Below are 21,260 nucleotides of genomic sequence, written 5' to 3' on the forward strand. Positions count from 1 at the left end.
CTAGTATTTAGTTATGTATTTCTCTGAAGCACTGCTTTAGCTGTCTCCCACAAATTTTAATATTGTTTTTGTCTTCAGTTTAAACTGTTTTCTAGTTTCCCTTGTGACATCCTTTTTGACTTACAGGTTATTTAGAAGTGTTAATTTCCAAAATTTGAGGATTTTCTAGATAGCTTTCTGTTACTGATAGCTGTTTTATTTGATTATTGTCAGAGAATGTTTTATGATTTCAGTTCTTTTACATTTGTTAAGGTTTATCTGATGGCCCAGAATGTGACCTCTTATAGTGAATAGTCTGTGTGTACTTGAAAAACATGTATAGTCTGATGTTATTGTTGAAGTATTCCCTAAAAGTCAGGTTGACTGATAGTATTTTCCAGGTCTTCTCTATCTTCTCTTACTATCTGTATTTATTGTATCAATTACTGCAATTTAGTATTATTGCAATTTCTTGGTACATTGGTCCTTTTATCATATGACACTGCTCCTTTATTGGGCTTCCCAGGTGGCTCAGTGGTAAAGAATGCACCTGCCAAGCAGGAGACACTGGTTCAATCACTGGATTGGGAAGATCCCCTGGAGAAGGAAATGGCAACCCACCCTAGTATTCTTGCTCCAGGAAATATCGTGGACAGAGGAGCCTGGCGGGCTATAGTCCATAGTGTCTCAGAGTCAGACACAACTTAGCGACTAAACAACAGCAACAAACCCCTCTTTACTGCTGATGATATTCTTAAGTTCGTCTACTGTTAATGTAACACTCCAGCTCTTCTTTGGTAGCATCGCATGATTTTTCCATTCTTTCAGTTTTAACTTATTTATATCTTTAAAGTAGGGCTTTGTAGGCAGCATATTGTGAATTGTTACATTTATACACAGTCTGGCCACCTCTATATTATAACTGGTGTATTTACATTTTTTGTATCATGTATCTTCAGGCCAAAGAACTTAGCACTTTTTTATAAAAAAGCTGATCTATCAATGGCAGATTCCTATAGTTTTCTTTAATCTGAGAATAACTTTATTGCACTGTCATTCCTGAAGGGTATTTTTGCTGGATATAGAATTCTGCATTGGCACTTCTTTCAGCACTTTAACAATTTTGTGCTACTGTTTCTGACCTCTGATTTCTGATGAGAAATATTCAGTTCTTCTGTTTCCATAAGTGTAATTTTTGTTTGTTTTTCCTTAGCTGCTTCAGGTTTTTAGTTTTTTAATGTTTAGGTTTCAGCCATTTTTCATGATGAGACTGCATCTAGTTTTCTCTGAAGTAGTCCTGTTTGGAGTTCTCATGTTGCTGGATCTGTAAATTAATCTCTTGCACCAGATTTGGAGAATTAGCCATAACTTCTTGAAACATTTTTTTGTGCTGCTCTTTTTTGGGGCTTCAGTAATGTGATTATTAAACTTTTTTATATTGTTTCACAGATCCTTAGGATTTTGTTCATTTTCTTCATTTTTTTCCCCTCTCTATTATTCAGATTGAATATTTCCCAAGACTTATCTTCAAGATCACTGACTTTTTCTTTAAAGAACTGTAAAGGGTAAATTTTCCTTCCCTGGTCAGCTGACAGATTAATTTCTTTTATGGTTGCTAGAAGTTGTCGTAATAAAGGATTTTATACTCAGTGCCTAGCAAATAGCATGAGTGTCTTTGTGACTCTTTCCCTTGCCCCTCTCTTGCCAGCATGATAAGACACAGGGGCCCAGAGCAGCGTTGCACCAGCCTTTGGTTTGTGTCATAGCTGAGAAACTTAAGTTTACAGAACCTAAATCATTTATAATAGGCAATGTCTGCCTGTTCTTTGCTCTAGAAAATACAGTATCTTTATTGTTGTTTAGTTGCCAAGCCATGTTTGACTCTTTTATGACCCCAACAGACTGTAGCCTGCCAGGCTCCTTTGTCCATGGGGTTTCCAAGGCAAGAATACTGCAGTGGGTTGCCATTTCCTTCTCCAAGGGAATCTTCCCAACCTAGGGATCAAATCTGCATCTCCTGCATTGCAGATGGATTCTTTCCCATCGAGCCACCAGGGAAGCCTTGTCTTTATTATACTGGGTATTAAACAGACCTAATCTTTTTGGGGGAAAGAGGTTAAGTATGTTTCCTCAATACCTGTGTTGAATAACCTGTCTTGGGTAATTCTGATCACCCAGAAGCTGTCACACTGCTCTTCTGCCATCACTTCCTCATTCAGTGGCCACTCTCCCCATGCTCCTTCTGTCCATTGAGAACAACTCTTCCTGCTCCCACTTGGAAACCAAGAGAGACATGGAGAGGCAGAGGCAGAGGTGAGTGAGTCCTGAGAGCATTTACTGAGTGACTGCTCGGTGAGCAGAGGAGCAGAGCACTGTGCTGCTGATGGATGGGCCCTGATGAAAGCACAGACCTCACAGCCTCCCCGCAGTGGGGTGACTGCTGCCACCTCCGCCGTTACTGGACTTGTTCGTGGCCACACCATTCCCATCTTGTTCACTCCCAGGCACTGACCTGTGATGTTAAAGAGTCCTTTCTGTTACATAGACATTCTGGTTTTTCTTTCTCTGTGACTTTGCTGTCAAAGAACTATGACTATCCAAGATATTAGCATAGTATGAACGTTTATTTATGATAAGAATACATCATAGGTTATTAATAGTCTGCATGTGTTATAACCGTATCCTGTATTACAGCTTTTATTTTGAATTGTCATATCTATTTTAACGAATTGAAGATGGGAAAGGTAGTTTTTGTTATTCAGGTATTTAGCATTCCTGTTATGTTTCCTTCTTTCATTGTTTCCTTTTGTATAATTTTTCTTAAGCTTAAAGAATTTCTTTTAGCATTTTTTTTTTTTTTTAGACCAGGTCTATTGATGATGAATTATCTCATTTGTACTTCATCTGAAAGCTATTTTTCCTTTATTCCTGAAGGATATTTTTGCTGTTTATAGATTTTTAGGTAGACAGTCTTTTTTCCATCAGTTAGAAACTATTCTTAGACTGTTTTAGTCTTATGATTTCTGATGAGAAATCTACAGTCATTAAAATTGATATGTCCCTGTGAAAATGGTGGGTTTTTTTCTCTCATTACTTTCATTTTTTCCCCCTAATAGTTACATTTTTAGCAATGTGATAATATGTTGTAGTCATCGTTTTCTCTGGTTTTATCCTCTTTGAAGTTTGCTCCTATACATTTATATCCTTCAGCTTCAGGAATTTTCAACATTTTTTTTTCTGTATATATTTCTGCAGAAATTTTTCATGTCTCCAATGACTTCAGTTATATAAATGTTAGACCTTCTAATATCCCACAGACCTCTGAGGTCTTGTTCATTTTATTCAACTTTTTTTTTCATGATTATTCAGATCGGATACTTCATATGGATTTATTTTCAAGTTCACTGACACTTTCTGTTTCATCTTCATTCTTGTATTGAACCCAGTCTGTGAACTTTTTTAGATACTTTGATTTTAGTTCTGCAGTTTTCCTTCTTTGTTTCTTGTCTCTCTCTCTTTTGTTTGTTTTTTTGGTAGGTTCTATTTCTTTGTTGCAAACATTCATCTTTTCATTCACTTCAAATATATTTACCTTTATCTCATGGAGCATAGTTCGAAAAACTTGTAAAAGTTTGCTTGGCTAATACTTCCAATACCTGACTGTTTTGGGGTTAGTATCTGTTGATTGTCTTTTCTCTTGAGATTTGATCACAGGTTCATTACACAACCACTAAATAATAGCCTCGAGTTGAGATTGACTGTTTTTAAGATTGCATGTAATTTTTACAAATTTTGGTGTTTTTCAAAGTTATTATCAAGCAAAGTTAAGAAATAGGATGACTCTAGATTTAGAAATTGTAAAATAGTGAAGTGGGTAGTCAAAAAAAAGGCACCATTATAGCAATTCTGATGTACTTCTCATGAGTTTGAACAAATTCTGGGAGATAGTGAAAGACAGGGTAGCCTGGTATGCTGTAGTTCACGCGGTTGTGAAGAGTTGGACGTGACTTAGTGACTGAATAACAACAGCAAGGAAATTTATGTAACCATAGGTAAGTTAGTGTGCAGGCAGAATAAAATCCAAAACTTTTGATGCCCAGGAAATTTTGACATTTTAAAAATAAAAATCTATGTTAATAATCAAGTTGCGTGCACAGGCGTATTATAATGCCTGTTTCTTACTCAAAGCAAGTATACTCTCCCTCAGGATCCACACGGCATTGGTTTTAGGGCACACTGCTGCTGCTGCTAAGTCACTTCAGTCGTGTCCGACTCTGTGCCACCCCATAGACGGCAGCCCGCCAGGCTCCCCCGTCCCTGGGATTCTCCAGGCAAGAACACTGGAGTGGGTTGCCGTTGCCTTCTCCAGGACACACTACAGACACAAAATCCCTTTTAGGAAGTCACTTATTTAAAATGGTGTAGTGTTCCCTATAACCTATACACATCCTCCCATGTACTTTAAAACCATCTCAAAATTTCTTATAATACTTATGTCAGTGTAAATGTTTATAAATAGTAAATACAATGTAAATGCATTGGCAACCCACTCCAGTCCTCTTGCCTGGAAAATCCCATGGACGGAGGAGCCTGGTTAGCTACAGTCCCCAGTGTTGCGAAGTGTCAGACACGACTGAGCGACTTCACTTTCACTTTTCACTTTCATGCATTGAAGAAGGAAATGGCAACCCACTCCAGTGTTCTTGCCTGGAGAATCCCAGGGATGGGAGCCTGGTGGGCTGCTGTCTGTGGGGTCGCACAGAGTCGGACACGACTGACGTGACTTAGCAGCAGCAGCAGCAGCTGTTCATTGGTTGCTGAAGTGAAAGTGCAAGTTGCTCAGTAGTGTCCTACTCTTTGTGACCCCATGGACTATACAGTCCATGGAATTCTCCAGGCCAGAATACTGGAGTGGGTAACCCTTCCTTTCTCCAGAGGATTTTCCCAACCCAGAGATCGAATCCAGGTCTCCCCCCATTGCAGGCGGATTCTTTACCAGCTGAGCCACAGGGAAGCCCAAGAATGCTGGAGTAGATAGCCTATCCCTTCTCCAGCGGATCTTCCCGACCCAGGAAACAAACCGGGGTCTCCTGCATTGCAGGCAGATTCTTTACCAACTGAGCTCTCAGGGAATCCCTGGAGGTTGCTCAGTCATGTCTGACTCTTTGCGACCCCATGGACTACAGTCCATGGAATTCTCCAGGCCAGAATACTGAAGTGGGTAGCCTTTCTCTTCTCCAAGGGATGTTCCCAACCCAGGGATCAAACCCAGGTCTCCCACATTGCAGGCAGGTTCTTTACTAGCTGAGCCACAAGCTGGTATGTGGCAAAATCCATTTTATTGAATCTTTCTGGAATTTTAAAAAATATTTTCAATCTGCAATTGATTGAATCTGTTGGGACCCCCACAAAGACAGGACCAGCTGCAAAAAACAATATTTATTTGTGTATTGATTGATTGGTTTTTAGAGTATGTGTCTATTTTTTTATTTATAATTTTTGTTTGACTGTGCTGGGCATTCATTGCTGCAGGGCTTTTCTCTAGTTGTTACAAGCAGGGACTACTCTTTGGTTGCGATGCACAGACTTCTCATTGTGGTAGCTTCTCTTGTCGGGGAGCATGGGCTCTAGGGCATGCAGGCTTCATTAGTTGTGGCACGTGGGCTCAGTAACTGTGGCTCCCAGGCTCTAGAGCACAGGCTCAATAAACAGTTTGGTGCACAGGTTTAGTTGCTTGCGGCATATGGGATCTTCCTGAATCAGGGATTGAACCGTGTCTCCTACATTGGCAGATAGATTCTTTACCACTGAGCCATTGGGGAAGCCCAGCAGCATTTATTTTTAATGAGTAGTGTCAGGAAACTGGATCATACTCATAGGTAACTATTTCTTTTATATAGTGGCATATTCGAAGCATCTTTCTGTGAAACCAAGTGCCACTCTGTTGCTATGTCTTTTGGAAAATAGACTTTACCTTTTAGAGCAATTTTAAGTTCATAGCAAAATTGAGTGGAAAGTATAGAGATTTCCCATATAATGTGCCTACACATGCATTTCTCTTCATTATCAATATCCTCCACCATAGTGTGGTACCTTTGCTACAATTGGTAAAACTACACTGTGACGTCATATTACATTGTGATGAATCACAATCACCCAAGATCTGTAGTTTACAATAGAGTTCACCCTTGGAGTTGTACTTTGTCTGAGTTTGGGCAAATGTATAATGACATGTGTCCACTGTTGTAATACATTACAGAGTAGTTTCACTGTCCTGAAATTCCTCTCTGCGCTGCTTGCTCATCCCACCATTCCCCCAATCCACTAGTCTTTACTATCTCCATAGTTTTGCCTTTTCAACAGTGCACTGTAGTTGCAAATATATAATATGTAGGTCTTTCAGACTGGCTTCTTTCACATTTAAGTTTCCTCTATGTCTTTTCATGAGTAGATGCTTCATTTCCTTTTGGTCTGAATAATACTTCGTTGTCTGGATATCCTGTAGTTTGCTTACCCAGTCACCTACTGAAGAACATCTTCGTTGCTTCCAAATTTTAGCAATTATAATTAAAGCTGCTGTTAACATTATGTGCATGTTTTTGTGTGGGTATAAATTTTCAACTCCCCTGGATGACTACTAAAGATCACAGTTGCTGGAACACATAATAAGAGTATGCTTATCTTATAAATGTGCTGCCAAAATGGTCTTCCATAGTGGTTGTACCACTTTGCATTCCCACCAGCGGTGAATGAGAGTTCCTGTTGCTTCACATCCTCATCAGCATTTGGTATCAGTGTTGGAAATTTTGACCACTTTAATAGATGTATGGAGTGAATCCACTATGAGGTCTAGTGTCTCACTGTTGTTTTAGTTTGCATTTCTCTGATTACATACGATGTGGGAAATCTTTTCATATGGTTATCTGCCATTTGTTTATCTTTGGTGAAGTATCTGTTAAGGTCTTCGGCCTGTTATTAAATTGGGTTGTTCATTTTCTAATTGTTGAGTTTTAAGAGTTCTTTGTATATTTTGGATAATAAGGCTTTACCAGCTGTATCTTTTGAAAATATTTTCTCCCAGTTTGCAGCTTGTTTTTCCATTTTCTTGACACTGTCTTTTGCAGAGTAGTTTTTATTTTAATTTTAGTGAAGTCTGTCTTAGCAAATATTTTTCATGGATTGTGCCTCTGTTGTATCTAAAAACTTATTATGAAATATGAGGTCATCTAGATTTCCTCTTGAGTTATCTTCTAGAAACTTTATACTTTAGAGCTGTATCTTTAGGTCAGTGATCCATTTTGAGTTGATTTTTGCGAAGGCTGTAAGGTCTGTTTCTAGATGCTTTTCTCACATGTAGATTTTCAGTTGTTGCAGCACTGTTTGTTGAAGAGACTAATTTTTCTACATGGTGTTGCCTTTGCTCATTTGTTGAGAGTCATTTGGCTATTTTGTTGTTTTTCAGTCACTAAGTTATGTCTGACTCTTTGCAATCCCATGGACTGCAATATGCCACACTTCCCGTGTTCTTCACTGTCTTCCAGAGTTTGTTAAAACTCCCGTCCATTGAGTTGGTGATGCCATCCAACCATCTCATCCTCTCTTGCCCCCTTTTCCTCCTACCCTCAGTCTTTCCCAGCATCAGGGTCTTTTCCAATGAGTTGAATCACCATTAGTCCTTTCAGTGTATGATCAGGGTTGATTTCTTTTAGAATTGACTGATTTGATCAAGAGTCTTCTTCAACACCACAACTCAAAAACATCAATTCTTTGATGCTCAGTGTTTTTTATCATCCAGCTGTCACATCTGTACATTACTACTGGAAAAACCATAGCATTGACTATATGGACCTTTGTCAGCAAAGTGATGTCTCTGCTTTTTTAATATGCTCTCTATATATGTCATAGCTTTCCTTGCAAGGAGCAAGTGTCTTTTAACTTCTTGGCTGCAGTCACCATCCACAGTGATTTTGGAGCCTGAGAACATAAACTCTGTCACTGTTTCCATTTTTCCCTATTTGCCATGAAGTGATGGGACCAGACGCCATGATCTTAGTTTTTCACATGTTGAGTTTTAAGCCAGCCTTTTCACTCTCCTCTTTAACCCTCTTCCAGAGGCTCTTTAGTTTCTTTTTGCTTTCCGCCAAGTGTGGTACCATCAGCTTATCTGAGGTTGTTGATATTTCTCTTATCAGTCTTGATTCCAGCTTGTGATTCATCCAGCTCAGCATTTCACATGATGTACTCTGCATATAAGTTAAATAAGCAGGGTGACAGTATACAGCCTTGATGCACTCCTTTCCCAGTTTTGAACTAATTTGTTGTTCCATGTCCAGTTCTAACTGTTGCTTCTTGACTCGTATACAGGCTTCTCAGGAGACAGTTAAGGTGGTCTGGTATTCCCGTTTCTTTAAGAATTTTCCACAGTTTGTTGTGATCCACACAGTAACTGCTTTGGCACAGTCAATGAAGGGGAAGTAGATGTTCTTCTGGAATTTCCATGCTTTCTCTGAGATGCAACAAATGTTGGTAATTTGATACCTGGTTCCTCTGCCTTTTCTAAATCCAGCTTCTGGATTTTCTAGGTTCACGTAATGCTGAAGCCTAGTTTGAAGGATTTTCAGCATTACCTTGCTAGCATGTGAAATAAGTCCAATTGGGTGGTAGTTGAACATTCTTTGGCATTGATCTTCTTTGAGATTGAAATGAAAACTGACTTTTTCCAGTCCTGTGGTCAGTGCTTTGTTTTCCAAATTTTCTGGCATATGGAGTGCAGCACTTTAACAGCATTATCCTTCCGGATTTTAAGTAACTTAGCTGGAATTCCATCACCTCCACTAACTTTGTTAGTAGTAATGCTTCCATTCAATATCACAGTAATCCAAGTCTGTGCCCCAACCAGTATGCTGAAGAAGCTAAAATTGAACAGTTCTATGAAGACCTACAAGACCTAACACCCAAAGAAGATGTCCTTTTCACTATAGGGTACTGTAATGCAAAAGTAGAAAGTCAAGAGATACCAGGAGTAACAGGCAAATTTGGCCTTGGAGTACAAAACAAAGCAGACCAAAAGCCAACAGTTTTGCCAAGAGAACACACTGGTCATAGCAGACACCCTCTTCCAGCAACACAAGAGAAGACTCTACACATGGACATCACCAAACGGCCAGTAAAGAAATCAGATTGATTATATTCTTTGCAGCCAAAGATGGAGACACTCTGTACAGTCAGTAGAAACAAGACTGGGAGCTGACTGTGGCTCAGATCATGAACCCCTTATTGCCATATTTAGACTGAAATTGAAGAAAGTAGGGAAAACCACTAGAGACCATTCAGGTATGACCTAAATCAAATCCCTTTAGATTATACAGTGGAAGTGAGAAATAGATTCAAGGATTAGATTAGATTAGATTAGATCTGATAGACAGAGTGCCTGAAGAGCTATGGACAGAGGTTTATGACATTGTCCAGGAGGCAGTGATCAAGACCATCCCCAAGAAAAAGAAATGCAAAACGGCAAAATGGTTGTCTGAGGAGGCATTAAAAATAGCTGAGAAAAGAAGAGAAGCTAAAGACAAAGGAGGAAAGGAAAGATATACCCATTTGAATGCAGAGCTCCAAAGAATAGGGAGAAGAGATAAGAAAGTCATCCTTGGTGATCAGTGCAAAGAAATAGAGGAAAACAATGGAATGGGAAAGACTAGAGATCTCTTCAAGAAAATTAGAGATACCAATGTAACATTTCATGCAAAGATGGGCACAATAAAGGACAGAAATAGTATGGATGTAACAGAGGCAGAAGATATTAAGAAGAGGTGGCAAGAATACACAGAAGAACTGTACAAAAAAGATCTTCATGACCCAGATAATCGCAATGGTATGATCACTCACCTAGAGCCAGACATCCTGGAATGCGAAGTCAAGTGGGCCTTAGGAAGCATCACTACAAACAAAGCTAGTGGAGTTTGTGGAATTCCAGTTGAGCTATTTCAAATCCTAAAAGATGATGCTGTGAAAGTGCTGTATTCAATATGCCAGCAAATCTGGAAAACTCATCAGTGGCCACAGGACTGGAAAGGTCAGTTTTCATTCCAATCTCTATAAGAAAGGCAATGCCAGAGGATGCTCAAGCTACCTGCACAGTTGCACTCATCTCATGCTAGCAAAGTAATGGTCAAAATTCTCCAAGCCAGGCTTCAACAGTACGTGAACCATGAACTTCCAGATGTTCAAGCTGCATTTAGAAAAGCCAAAGGCACCAGAGAGCAAATGGCCAACATCCATTGGATCATCAAAAAAGGAAGAGAGTTCCAGAAAGACTTCTATTTTTGTTTTATTGACTTCACCAAAGCCTTTGACTGTGTGGATCACAACAAACTGAAAATTCTTCAAGAGATGGTTATACCAGACCACCTGACCTGCCTTCTGAGAAATCTGTATGCAGGTCAAGAAGCAACAGTTAGAACTGAACATGGAGTAACAGACTGATTGCAATTCAGGAAAGGAGTACTTCAAGGCTATATATTGTCACCCTGCTTATTCAACTTATATGCAGAGTACATTATGAGAAATGCTGGACTGGATGAATCACAAGCTGAAATCGAGGTTGCCGGGAAAAATATCAATAACCTCAGATATGCAGATGACACCACCCTTATGGCAGAAAGTGAAGAAGAACTAAAGAGCCTCTTGATGAAAGTGAAAGAGGAGAGTGAAAAAGTTGGCTTAAAACAACATTCAGAAAACAAAGATCATGGCCTCTGGTCCCATCACTTCATGGCAAATAGATGGGAAAATAATGGAAACAGTGATACACTTTATTTTGGGGTGCTCCAAAATCACTGCAGATGGTGACTGCAGTCTTGAAATTAAAGACACTTGCTCCTTGGAAGAAAAGTTATGACCAACCTAGATAGCATATTAAAAAGCAGAGACATTACTTTGCCAACAAAAGTCCATCTAGTCAGCTGTGGTTTTTCCAGTAGTCATGTATGGATGTGAGTTGTACTATTAAGAAAGCTGAGTGCCCAAGAATTGATGCTTTTGAACTGTGGTGTTGTAAAAGACTCTTGAGAGTCCCTTGGACTACAAGGAGATCCAGCCAGTTCATGCTAGAGGAAATCAGTCGTGAATATTCATTGGAAGGACTGATGCTGAAGCTGAAACTCCAATACTTTAGCCACTTGATGAGAAGAACTGACTCATTTGAAAAGACCCTGATGCTGGGAATGATTGGAGGCGGGAGGAGAAGGGGACGACAGAGGATGAGATGGTTGGATGGCATCACCGACTCAATTGAGATGAGTTTGAGTAAGCTCTGGGAGTTGGTGATAGATGAGGAAGCCTGGCGTGCTGCAGTCCATGGGGTCACAAAAAGTCGTACAAGACTAAGCGACTGAACTGAACTGAATGCTTCCTAAGGCCCACTTGACTTCACACTCCAGGAGGTCTGGCTCTCAGTTAGTGACCACACCATTGTGGTTATCTGGGTCATTAAGACATTTTTTGTATAGTTCTCTGTAGTCTTACCACGTCTTCTTAATCTCTTCTGCTTCTGTTAGGTCTTTACCATTTCTGTCCTTTATCCTGCCCATCCTTGCATGAAATGTTCCCTTGATATCTCCAGTTTTGTTGAAGAGATCTCTTGTCTCTTCCATTCTGTTGTTTTCCTCTATTACTTTGCATTGTTCACTTAAAAAGGCTTTCTTATCTCTCCTTGCTGTTCTGTGGAAGTCTGCATTCAGTTGGTTATATCTTTGCCTTTCTCCCTTGCCTTTCACTTCTCCTTTCCTCTGCTGTTTGTAAGGTCTCCTTAGACAACCACTTTGCCTTCTTGCATTTCTTTTTCTTTAGGCTGGTTTTTGGTCCCCACTTTGTGTAGAGTTACTGACCTCCATCCATGGTTTTTCAGGCACTCTGTGTATCAAATCTAATCCCTTGAATTATTCGTCACCTCCACTGTATAATCAAAAGGGTTTAATTAAGATTATACCTAAACTGCCTAGTAGTTTTCCCTACTTTCTTCAATATAAGTCTGAATTTTGCAATATGGAGCCCATGATCTGAGCCACAGTCAGCTTCAGATCTTGTTTTTGCTGACTGTAGAGAGCTTCTCCATCTTCAGCTGCAAAGATTATAATCAGACTGGTTTCAGTATTGACCCTCTGGTGATGTCCTTGTCTAGAGTTGTCACTTTGTTTTTGGAAGAGGGCATTTGCTATGACAGGTGTGCTCTCTTGACAAAACTCTGTTAGCCTTTGCCCAGCTTCATTTTGTACTCAAGGCCAAACTTGCCTCTTAACTCCAGGTATCTCTTGACTTCCTACTTTTGCATTCCAATCCCCTGTGATGAAAAAGGCACCACTTTTTGGTGTTAGTTCTAGACGGTCTTGTAGGTCTTCATAGAACCATTCAACTTCAGCCTCTTCAGCATTAGTGGTTGGGGCATAGACTTGAATTACTGTGATGTTCAGTGGTTTGTCTTGGAAACAAACTGAGATCATTCTGTCGTTGAGATTGTACCAAGTACTGCGTTTCAGACTCTTTTCTTGATAATGAGGGCTACTCCACTTCTTCTAAGGGATTCTTGCCCCCCGAAGTAAACATGATGGTCATCTGAATTAATTCACCCATTCCCATCCATTTTAGTTCACTGGTTTCTAATGTTGTCAGTGTTCACTCTTGGCCATCTCATGCTTGACCTTGTCTAGTTCGCCTTAGTTCGTGTACCTAACATTCCGGGTCCTATACCTGATTGTTCTTTGCAGCATCAGACTTTCCTTTCTACACCAGGTACACCTACAGCCGAGCATTGTTTTCCACTTTGGCCCAGCCTCTTCCTTCGCTTTGGAGCTATTTCCCCGCTCTTCCCCAGTAACATGTGACACCCTCTGATCCGAAGGGCTCATCTTCCAGTGTCATATCTTTTTGACTTTTCATAATGTCCACAGAGTTCTCGAGGCAAGAATATTGGGATGGTTTGCCATTCCCTCCAGTGGACCACATTTTGTCCGAACTCTCCACTGTGACCCGTCCTTCTTGGGTGGCCTTGCATGGCATGGCTCATAGCTTCATTGAGTTACACAAGCCCCTTTGCCACAAGACTGCCGTCCATGAAGGACGTGCTTATATTAAGTGAATCTATTTCTAGGTTCTCTATTTTTTTCCACTAGTCTATTTATTCTTTTACCTGTAGCATACTGTGTCAATTATTGTAGCCTTATGGTAAGTCTTGAAGTCAGGTAGCTGCAGTCCTCCCACTGTGTTTTTCTCCTTCAGTAATGTATTGTCTCTTCTTGGTTTTTTGCTTCTCCGTATAAACTTTATCATCATTCTCTCGATAGCCACAAAATACTTTGCTGGAATTTTGATTGGTATTGCATTGAACCTGTGGATCAGTCAGGAAGAACTGATATCTTGACAGTATTGAGTCTTCCTATTCATGAATATGGAATATCTCCATTTATTTAGCTCTTCTTTCATTTTGTTCATTAGGGTTTTTTAGTTTTCTTCATAGGGGTTTTGTGCATGTTTTGTTAGATTTCTTCCTGAGTATTTAGTTGTCTTGGGTGCTGATGTAAATGGTATTTTAAAAATTTAAAATTCTATTTGTTGATGGTCATTAGAAATAATTAGCTTCTGTAGGTTAACCTTGTATCCTGCAACTTTGCTATAGTTGTTTATTAGTTCTGGAAGCCTTTTGTGTCAGTCCTGGGTTTTATTTCCTTTTTTGTCTTTACTGCATTAGCTTGGACTTGCAGTGTGGTGTTGACGGCGGTGATGACAGCAGGCAGCCTTGCCTTGTTCTTGCTCTCAGTGAGAAAGCTCTTAGTTTTTCATTAAATGTAATGTTAGGGGTACATTTTTTTAGCTATTCCTCAAATTGCAGCAATTCTGTATTTCCATGAATGGGTGTTGGAGCCACTCTGCTACATTTTTATGTATATGTACTTAAGGGTATTTCAAACTTTATTGTAGACAGTCTGGTTGACAGACTTACTGCCATTTCTTACACATATTCATAGTTATTTTCTTAGAGTTGAGTTAACAGATCGTCATTGAGCGTTTGCTGCCAGGAACCTGGTAAAAAGAAATAAAATAAGACATTCTTCTTTTCATACAGAGTTTGTAGTCTATAAATAGATAATAATGGTAATACAGTGTGGTAACAGAAATTATGACAAAAGAAACAGATATGCATTGGAAGCATATATACCACTCACCTAACCACACTCAATTAGAGAGGAGGTTGTCAGTAACATCTTCTGGAAAAAGCTTATAGGAAAAGCTTACTTGTTTTTAAGTTCCTTCAAGAAGAAAATGCTAAGGTGAGTACATGTGTACCTTTGTGAGAGTTTGGAGATGTAATAATGAGCTCCTGAGAGAAAAGAAACTGCTTTTTAAAATTTTCCTATAAGGAATTTAAACTGTTTTTGAAAGCTGTAGAGAAATGTCCTTATGCCATAAGGGATAGTTTACTCAAAAAACTGATCAGAAAAATCTAATTAATTAGAAATGGCCTTGAAGTTGATAATGTACCCTTACTAATTAATAACTTTATTCATTAGTATGTACCATTAAGTAAGTGGAAAGGCAACAGTACAAACTGGGAGAAAATTTTTTTCCCCATACATATGTGATACATATCTAGAACTTGTATCTAGAATATGTAAAGAACTCCTACAAGTCAATAAGAACAATAGAAAAATAGGGAAAATACTTAAGAGACCCTTCACAGAAGAAGATATCCAAATGTCTGTTAAACATATGAAAAACTGCTCACCGTTATTACTCATCAGGAAAATGCCAGTTCAAATCACAGTAACGTGCACTCTGTACTCTACATATCCATAATAGCTTAAGTGAAAACATGAAATATGTTTAAGTGTTGACAAGGATATGAAGCAGCTGGAAGCTCTCTTATATTATTGGTGTGTGTTAGTCACTCGGCCGTGTCCAACTCTGACCCCATGAACTGTAGCCCGAGGGTTTCTCTGTCCATTGGATTCTACAGGCAAGAATACTGGAGGGCATTGCCATTCACTTCTCTAGAGGATCTTCCTGACCCAGGAATCGAACCCTGGTCTCCTGCATTGCGGGCAGATTCTTTACCGTTGAGCTACAGGGAAGTCCTGTATTACTAGGGGGAGTGTAAATTATATAACTGCTTTAGAAGATTTTTAGTGATGTCTTCTAAAGCAGAACATTTACCTATCCTGTGATTCCACTCCTAGGTACATACCAAACAGAAATTTGTTCACTGTTTGCTAAAAGATACATGTGCTGGACGGTTCATACAGCACTATTGATAGTGGTAACAAACTGATAATGAAATATGAAAACCTAGATGCTAATCAGCAGCAGAATGGATCAGTTGTGGTGTATTTACACGGTGGAATATTTACGTCAACAAAAATGAGTGTTCTGTTATTACATGCAGCAATATAAAAGAGTCTTGTATACATAGCATTAAGATCAAAAAACAAACCAAAAAAATTGTGTTTTGGTTGATTCTAGTTCTGTGAAGAGCAAAAACAGGAAAAACTCATCCTTGTTGGTGGAAGCCTTGGTTGGGAGAGGGTAAAGAATGGGAGGGAGCGTGAGTGGAGCTTTTTGATTTGATAATGTTCTCTTTCTTGATCTGGGTGCTGATTACACAGGTGTGTTGGGTTTTGAAAATATAGAGCTGTGCACTTTTGATATATAAAACTTCCTTTTTGTGTTATGTATTTTTTTAAGTACTGGTTTTAACTAATTATAAGAAAACTGTGGTAAATCTGACAGTGTTGATTCCATTTTGCTGATTTTTGTACTTTCAGAAATACAAAAATATTCCTTTAGCTTAGTTGAAATGTAAATAATTGGGAATTTTTTTAGCTTGACAATACAGAAATTTTAGAATAATTGTAGTCTTAAGTCAACTACTGCTAAACCTTTTTCTTAAAGTATTAATTTGAACTTCTTATTCATGCAACATATTTGCAAGGTCTGATTTTTACTATTATATGATATTATATACTGTATAAAACATTAAAATTTGTTTTTGTTAATTATAACTAGACATGACAGATTAGTATATCTAACTGGGTGACTGGAAAAGATTTTCTGTTTTAAACCTTAAGTGACTTCTTGTTAAGAAAGAAGGTGAGTAAAGTGTGTTTTTGGTTATTTCTTACCCTCAGAGGAGAAGCTGTAAATAGCTGTTCTTATTCTTTCTTCTCTGCTTATCAGGAGAATGTTCTATTTCTGTAGTATCTGGAGACATAATTATAACAGACAAACATGGCAATCCATTATCAATTATTTTTTTAACAGTCAAGTCCATCATCTCCGGATCCAGCTAGCTTTCTTGCAGAAGATATTAGTACGAACTCCAATGGTCCAAAGCCTGCAGAAGTTGTGCTAGATGATGACAGAGAAGATCTTTTTGCAGGTAATTGTAAATACTTTTTATTTTTTTTAAGTAATTGTCAATTGTAGCATATATCCTATTAGAAAATATTCTCTAAAACAAAACTAACATTTTCTGTGAAGTACTGTTGATGGCTTTTCTTGTTAATGACTTAGGATGATAGGAAATTTTAGTTACTTTGATTTGTGAAAAATAAAGACTGTTGTGAGAAGCACGAATGTGATCCTTTCTGGTTTTAAGCATTTGTGTGTTAATTTTATATCCTGCAACTTTACTATATTCGTTGATTAGTTCTAGTAATTTTCTGGTAGAGTCTTTAGGCATTTGGAAATAAGTCACAGTAATAATTTCATTATTTCAAGCAGTACTTGGACACAAACTAATGGTTGTGGCATTCAGACTTTGAGAAATAGCAATGATTTATATTCTTTCTTACTACTTACAATTTTTCACAAAGCAAAATTAAACTCTGGACTTAAGAATTACTTTATTTATAATCTATATATATTTGAAATCTGTTTCAGTAAAATGTTTCATCATTTACCATGTGGACCATTTTGATTCAATTTTAAGTGAATAAATTGATTCTTCAGGAATTTATTTTTGATATGGGGGCAGGATTTGGTGTCATGGAGAAGGCAGTGGCAACCCACCCCAGTACTCTTGCCTGGAAAATCCCATGGACGGAGGAGCCTGGTAGGCTGCAGTCCATGGGGTCGCTGAGAGTTGGACACGACTGAGCAACTTCACTTTCACTTTTCACTTTCATGCTTTGGAGAAGGAAATGGCAACCCGCTCCAGTGTTCTTGCCTGGAGAATCCCAGGGACAGAGGAGCCTGGTGGGCTGCCATCTATGGGGTCGCACTAAGTCGGACACAACTAAATTGACTTAGCAGCAGCCGCAGCAGGATTTGGTGTAGTCCATTTCTACCTTTAAAAAATTGGACCCTCTTGAAAACAGTAGTTAAGATTAAAATTTAGATACAAATTAATGTTTGGATATTAAAAAGCAGCATCTTCCTTAGAATTAATGGCACAAATAATTGGAATAGTAAATCTTTGTGTGTTTAAGAGCTTAATTTACCTAAACTGGCTTTCTTTGAGTTAAAACTTGATAATGTATCCTCCCTCAGCTTTTATAGTGGTTGAATATTGAAACCATCCTGTAGTTTTTTAATACAAGTATGTTTAAAAATACAATCCTCTATGACAGAGGTCCATAGAATTTCCTGTTTAATGTATGAAAAGTTTTCACTGCAGATGAATTAATGTATTTTATGAATTCATGTCAGAAAATTAAAATGTGAATACAATCATATTCCTAGCCCCTCCCCCGCTTTTTCTGTTGCTGCCTAACAACTTAGAGTATAATGACAGTTAACCAAAATTGTAATACTACTTTTTCTTTTCTTTCATTAACTTTTTCCCAGGAGATCCTTGGAAGTTTCTTCATGGCATTTATGTTTTAATCTGAAAGATGACAAAAGTAGCTGCTAATCTAAAATTGTGGTTATTCCTCTAATAGTAGAGGGTCATACATAGAACACTTGGATTGTCCATTTTATTAAAGAGTCTTTAACCTTTAAGTCTCAGAATTCTATGTTGATGAGTGTGCTGAAACTCTAAAAGCAGAACTCTGATGTACGCATAGGAGAGATGGTGTTCTTGTTCACAGTGTGCCCTGCTGATCAGACAGTTTGCCCTGTCAGGGCTGAGCAGTGATATTTGCCCACAAAGCTCAACTAGAAAAATCTTTTTTGTGTTAGTGTACCTAGTGCGGACTATACTAAACATAGTGATAGATCCATGGTCAATGTCAGTGTTTTTGTTTGTTTTTAAGGAGAAACAGAGGTGAAACAATAAAAAGAGTCATCTGTTTCTTTTGTTACCTGCAGACACTTTTTATGCTTTATCTTTTATCTTAAACTCAGCTACATTTCATAATGACATGGTTAGGTTTCCTAAGACTTGTATAAGAGAAGAAACTATAGGTATTGCTCTAGTGACTTAGCCATTCTGGTTTTAAAGCCATAATGAGATTAGATTGTAATTGGTATGTATGCCAATATACTTTGGGTAGCATTTCAAATACTATTATGTCAGAAGTGGCATCAGAAAAAGTTCAAGCATGACTTTTGTTACTGTTTTAGCTTACTTACAGGATGTTCACCAAACGTGGGTAACTCGAGAGGCACTTTCCCATCAGTACCATCCTGCACTAAGCTTCACTGAACACGTTAGGAAACTGTCCTAGAGAGTAAATGAGGGTGAGCAAATTGCCAGTGTTGAAATTGTCCTAGACTTTTAGAACTTGTTTTTGCCAGGGTAGTTAGTGTATTTCACTTAACGCTTTTCAGCAGATTATACCAAATCCAAAGTTTAACAAGTATTCCTTTGTTTGAAAAATTCTCTAGTGTCTGTGGTATGAGTGAAATGTTACTTAGCTGACACTGACATAATCAATTTACACTTACCTTCAAAGTGACTCTTTCAAGAAAATGTCAATCTTTATACATAGTATATATGGGACTTTTTTCTGTAAAAAAAGAAAAACTTTGACTTATTTTTTTATTGAGGTATAGTTGATATACAGTATCATTTAAGTTTCAGGTGTACAGTATAGTGATTTACAATTTTTCAAGTTTATACTCCATTTATAGTTTTTAAATGTTGGCTGTTTTCCCTGTAATGTACAATATATCCTTATAGATTATTTATTTTATGCATAGTAGTTTGTACCTCTTAATTCAAAGAGGTAGAAATTTTTAATACCTCAGAAATTCAAGAGGTATCTTACTGCTTCAAGTAAATAACATATATGTTATTACTGATATATTTTTTGAGGTATTAAAATGGCTCACTGTGTATTGTTACTACCTTCTTAAACTTGGAGGAATCTAAGAACCTCAGGTTAGAAACCACTGATCTAATCCTGTTTCATTTACAGTCCTTCCTGCCTTTTCTTGGTATCAGTTCTATAAACCAGCAGAACTGTGGTTATTATTTTGGCCACTGATTATAAATTTTACTTTTCTGGCTTTGCTTTTAACTTACTCAGTTATGATTGATTCCTGAACAATATGGGTTTGAAATGCTCGGGTCCACTAATACACATTTTTTTTAAATTAGTAAATACTACAGTACAACTTGATCGGAGGTTGATTGAATCCAAGAATGTGGAACCTTTAAAACAGAGGAGCCATATATATGAAAGGCCTAAATATAATTTATACTCAGAGTTTTGACTGTGTAGAGGGTTGATGGCCCTAAGCCCCATGTTGTTCAAGGGTCAACTGTGTTTCATTTTTGGGGAATACTTCCCTCATTGTTTCTCTAAATCCATTCAGATCTTTTCAATTCAGTTTCATAAAATATTCCCTATTTTCCCCAGCCTAGATTATTCTCTCCCATCTCAACTCAAATTATAGTTTGTTCTATAGTTCATATAGCAGTTAAACGTTTTGTTATGCTCTTTATGTTGTTCTCTTGGCTGTTATTTGTCTTTTATTACTTAACATTCCGCATGCTTATGTCTTGTTTTCCCGACTAGATTATAAACTCCCTGAGGGCAGGTATGATACTTTACATTTTTTTGTGTTTCTTCATTGCATTTAGCACAATGTTACATAGCTTTTAGACACTCAGTTTATTGATTTGTTTTGTTTATAAATATATTTAGTTTTAGATTTTTCAAGTGAACAAGCACTTTAAATGAAAACCTAAACATCTATTGCTTTGTGTATATTTGTGTATTCAGCTAATATTCAGTAATCTTTAGCAGTTAATTGCTTTAGATTACTAATTTTGTGGACTTTCCATAACAAATTTTTAATCCCAGTTGGGATAGTTGGGAGCAGCTTTCCACTCTAAAGTTTGTGTTTGTGTGTATATTAGCCTGAATACAAGATTTTGGAAGGTAAGTTACCACAAGTATTAGATATATTATAGATCCAGACACAAATGAATGTGGAATTATTCACATCATTGCTTTCCTACTAGCTTTATCCCTACCACTAGTATAGATAACTATGTTGACATACTAGAATTCTTCCTAAAATCAACAAAGTCACTGTTGGATTTAAAGTTTTAAGTAAACCACCACTAAGGAAGGATTCATAAATTATTTATAACAATTATTTTAAAATAATATTTTGATATTATGGGTCATATAAAAATGTTTCATAATTCATTGCCTGCTCAACTTGTTACCAGTATCCTCAACTAACTTGTTTAATTTGTGTCTAGAAGCTACAGAAGAAGTTTCTCTGGACAGTCCAGAAAGGGAACCTATACTCTCCTCAGAACCTTCTCCTGCAGTCACACCTGTGACCCCCACACTCATTGCTCCCAGAATTGAATCAAAGAGTATGTCTGCTCCTGTGATCTTTGATAGATCCAGGGATGAGGTATGGAAAAATGTTTATATTCTAAAGTAATATGTAGATAATACTTTTGTTTTTGTTCCCCACCCAGCATTTCTCTCCTGTCCATCATTTGTAATCAAAGCCTTTTAGACATTTCCAAAAAGAACACTAAAGAGGTTGGGTGATTTGACTTCTTAATTTATCTCCACACTTTTTAATCCAATAACTTGAATACATCACTTTCCTTCTCAAGTCAGACACTTTGTCATTTGTGATCTTACCATAACAGTCCCATGGACTTAGGCACCTGGCCGGCCACAGTTCATGTGGTCGCAAAGAGTCAGACAGGACTGAGCGACTGACTATGTTGGCAGAGCAGGGGATGTGTTGTGAGTGGAGAGGAAGCATGAGGGCCTTCTAGGGTGTAATGATGGTTTTCTTTCTTGATCTCATTTCTGGTTACAGAGATATGTTTACTTTGTAAAAGTTATTGAGCTTTATACCTAGGA

The 21,260-nt window shown here is 37.9% G+C and overlaps 1 protein-coding gene across 1 annotated transcript in view; it reads left to right on the forward strand.

The window, feature by feature from the left end:
• The window catches only part of SNX2 (sorting nexin 2), a 58,122-nt gene that overhangs the window by 12,151 nt on the left and 24,711 nt on the right, over positions 1–21,260 (forward strand). Inside the window, exons 2-3 of the mRNA XM_043465901.1 lie at positions 16,291–16,408; positions 20,633–20,793. Of these exons, the coding sequence (XP_043321836.1) occupies positions 16,291–16,408; positions 20,633–20,793 (279 nt within the window). The remainder of the gene's footprint in view (positions 1–16,290; positions 16,409–20,632; positions 20,794–21,260) is intronic.

This window comes from Cervus canadensis, chromosome 4 (genome assembly GCF_019320065.1).
Source record: "Cervus canadensis isolate Bull #8, Minnesota chromosome 4, ASM1932006v1, whole genome shotgun sequence".
NCBI lineage: Eukaryota > Metazoa > Chordata > Mammalia > Artiodactyla > Cervidae > Cervus > Cervus canadensis.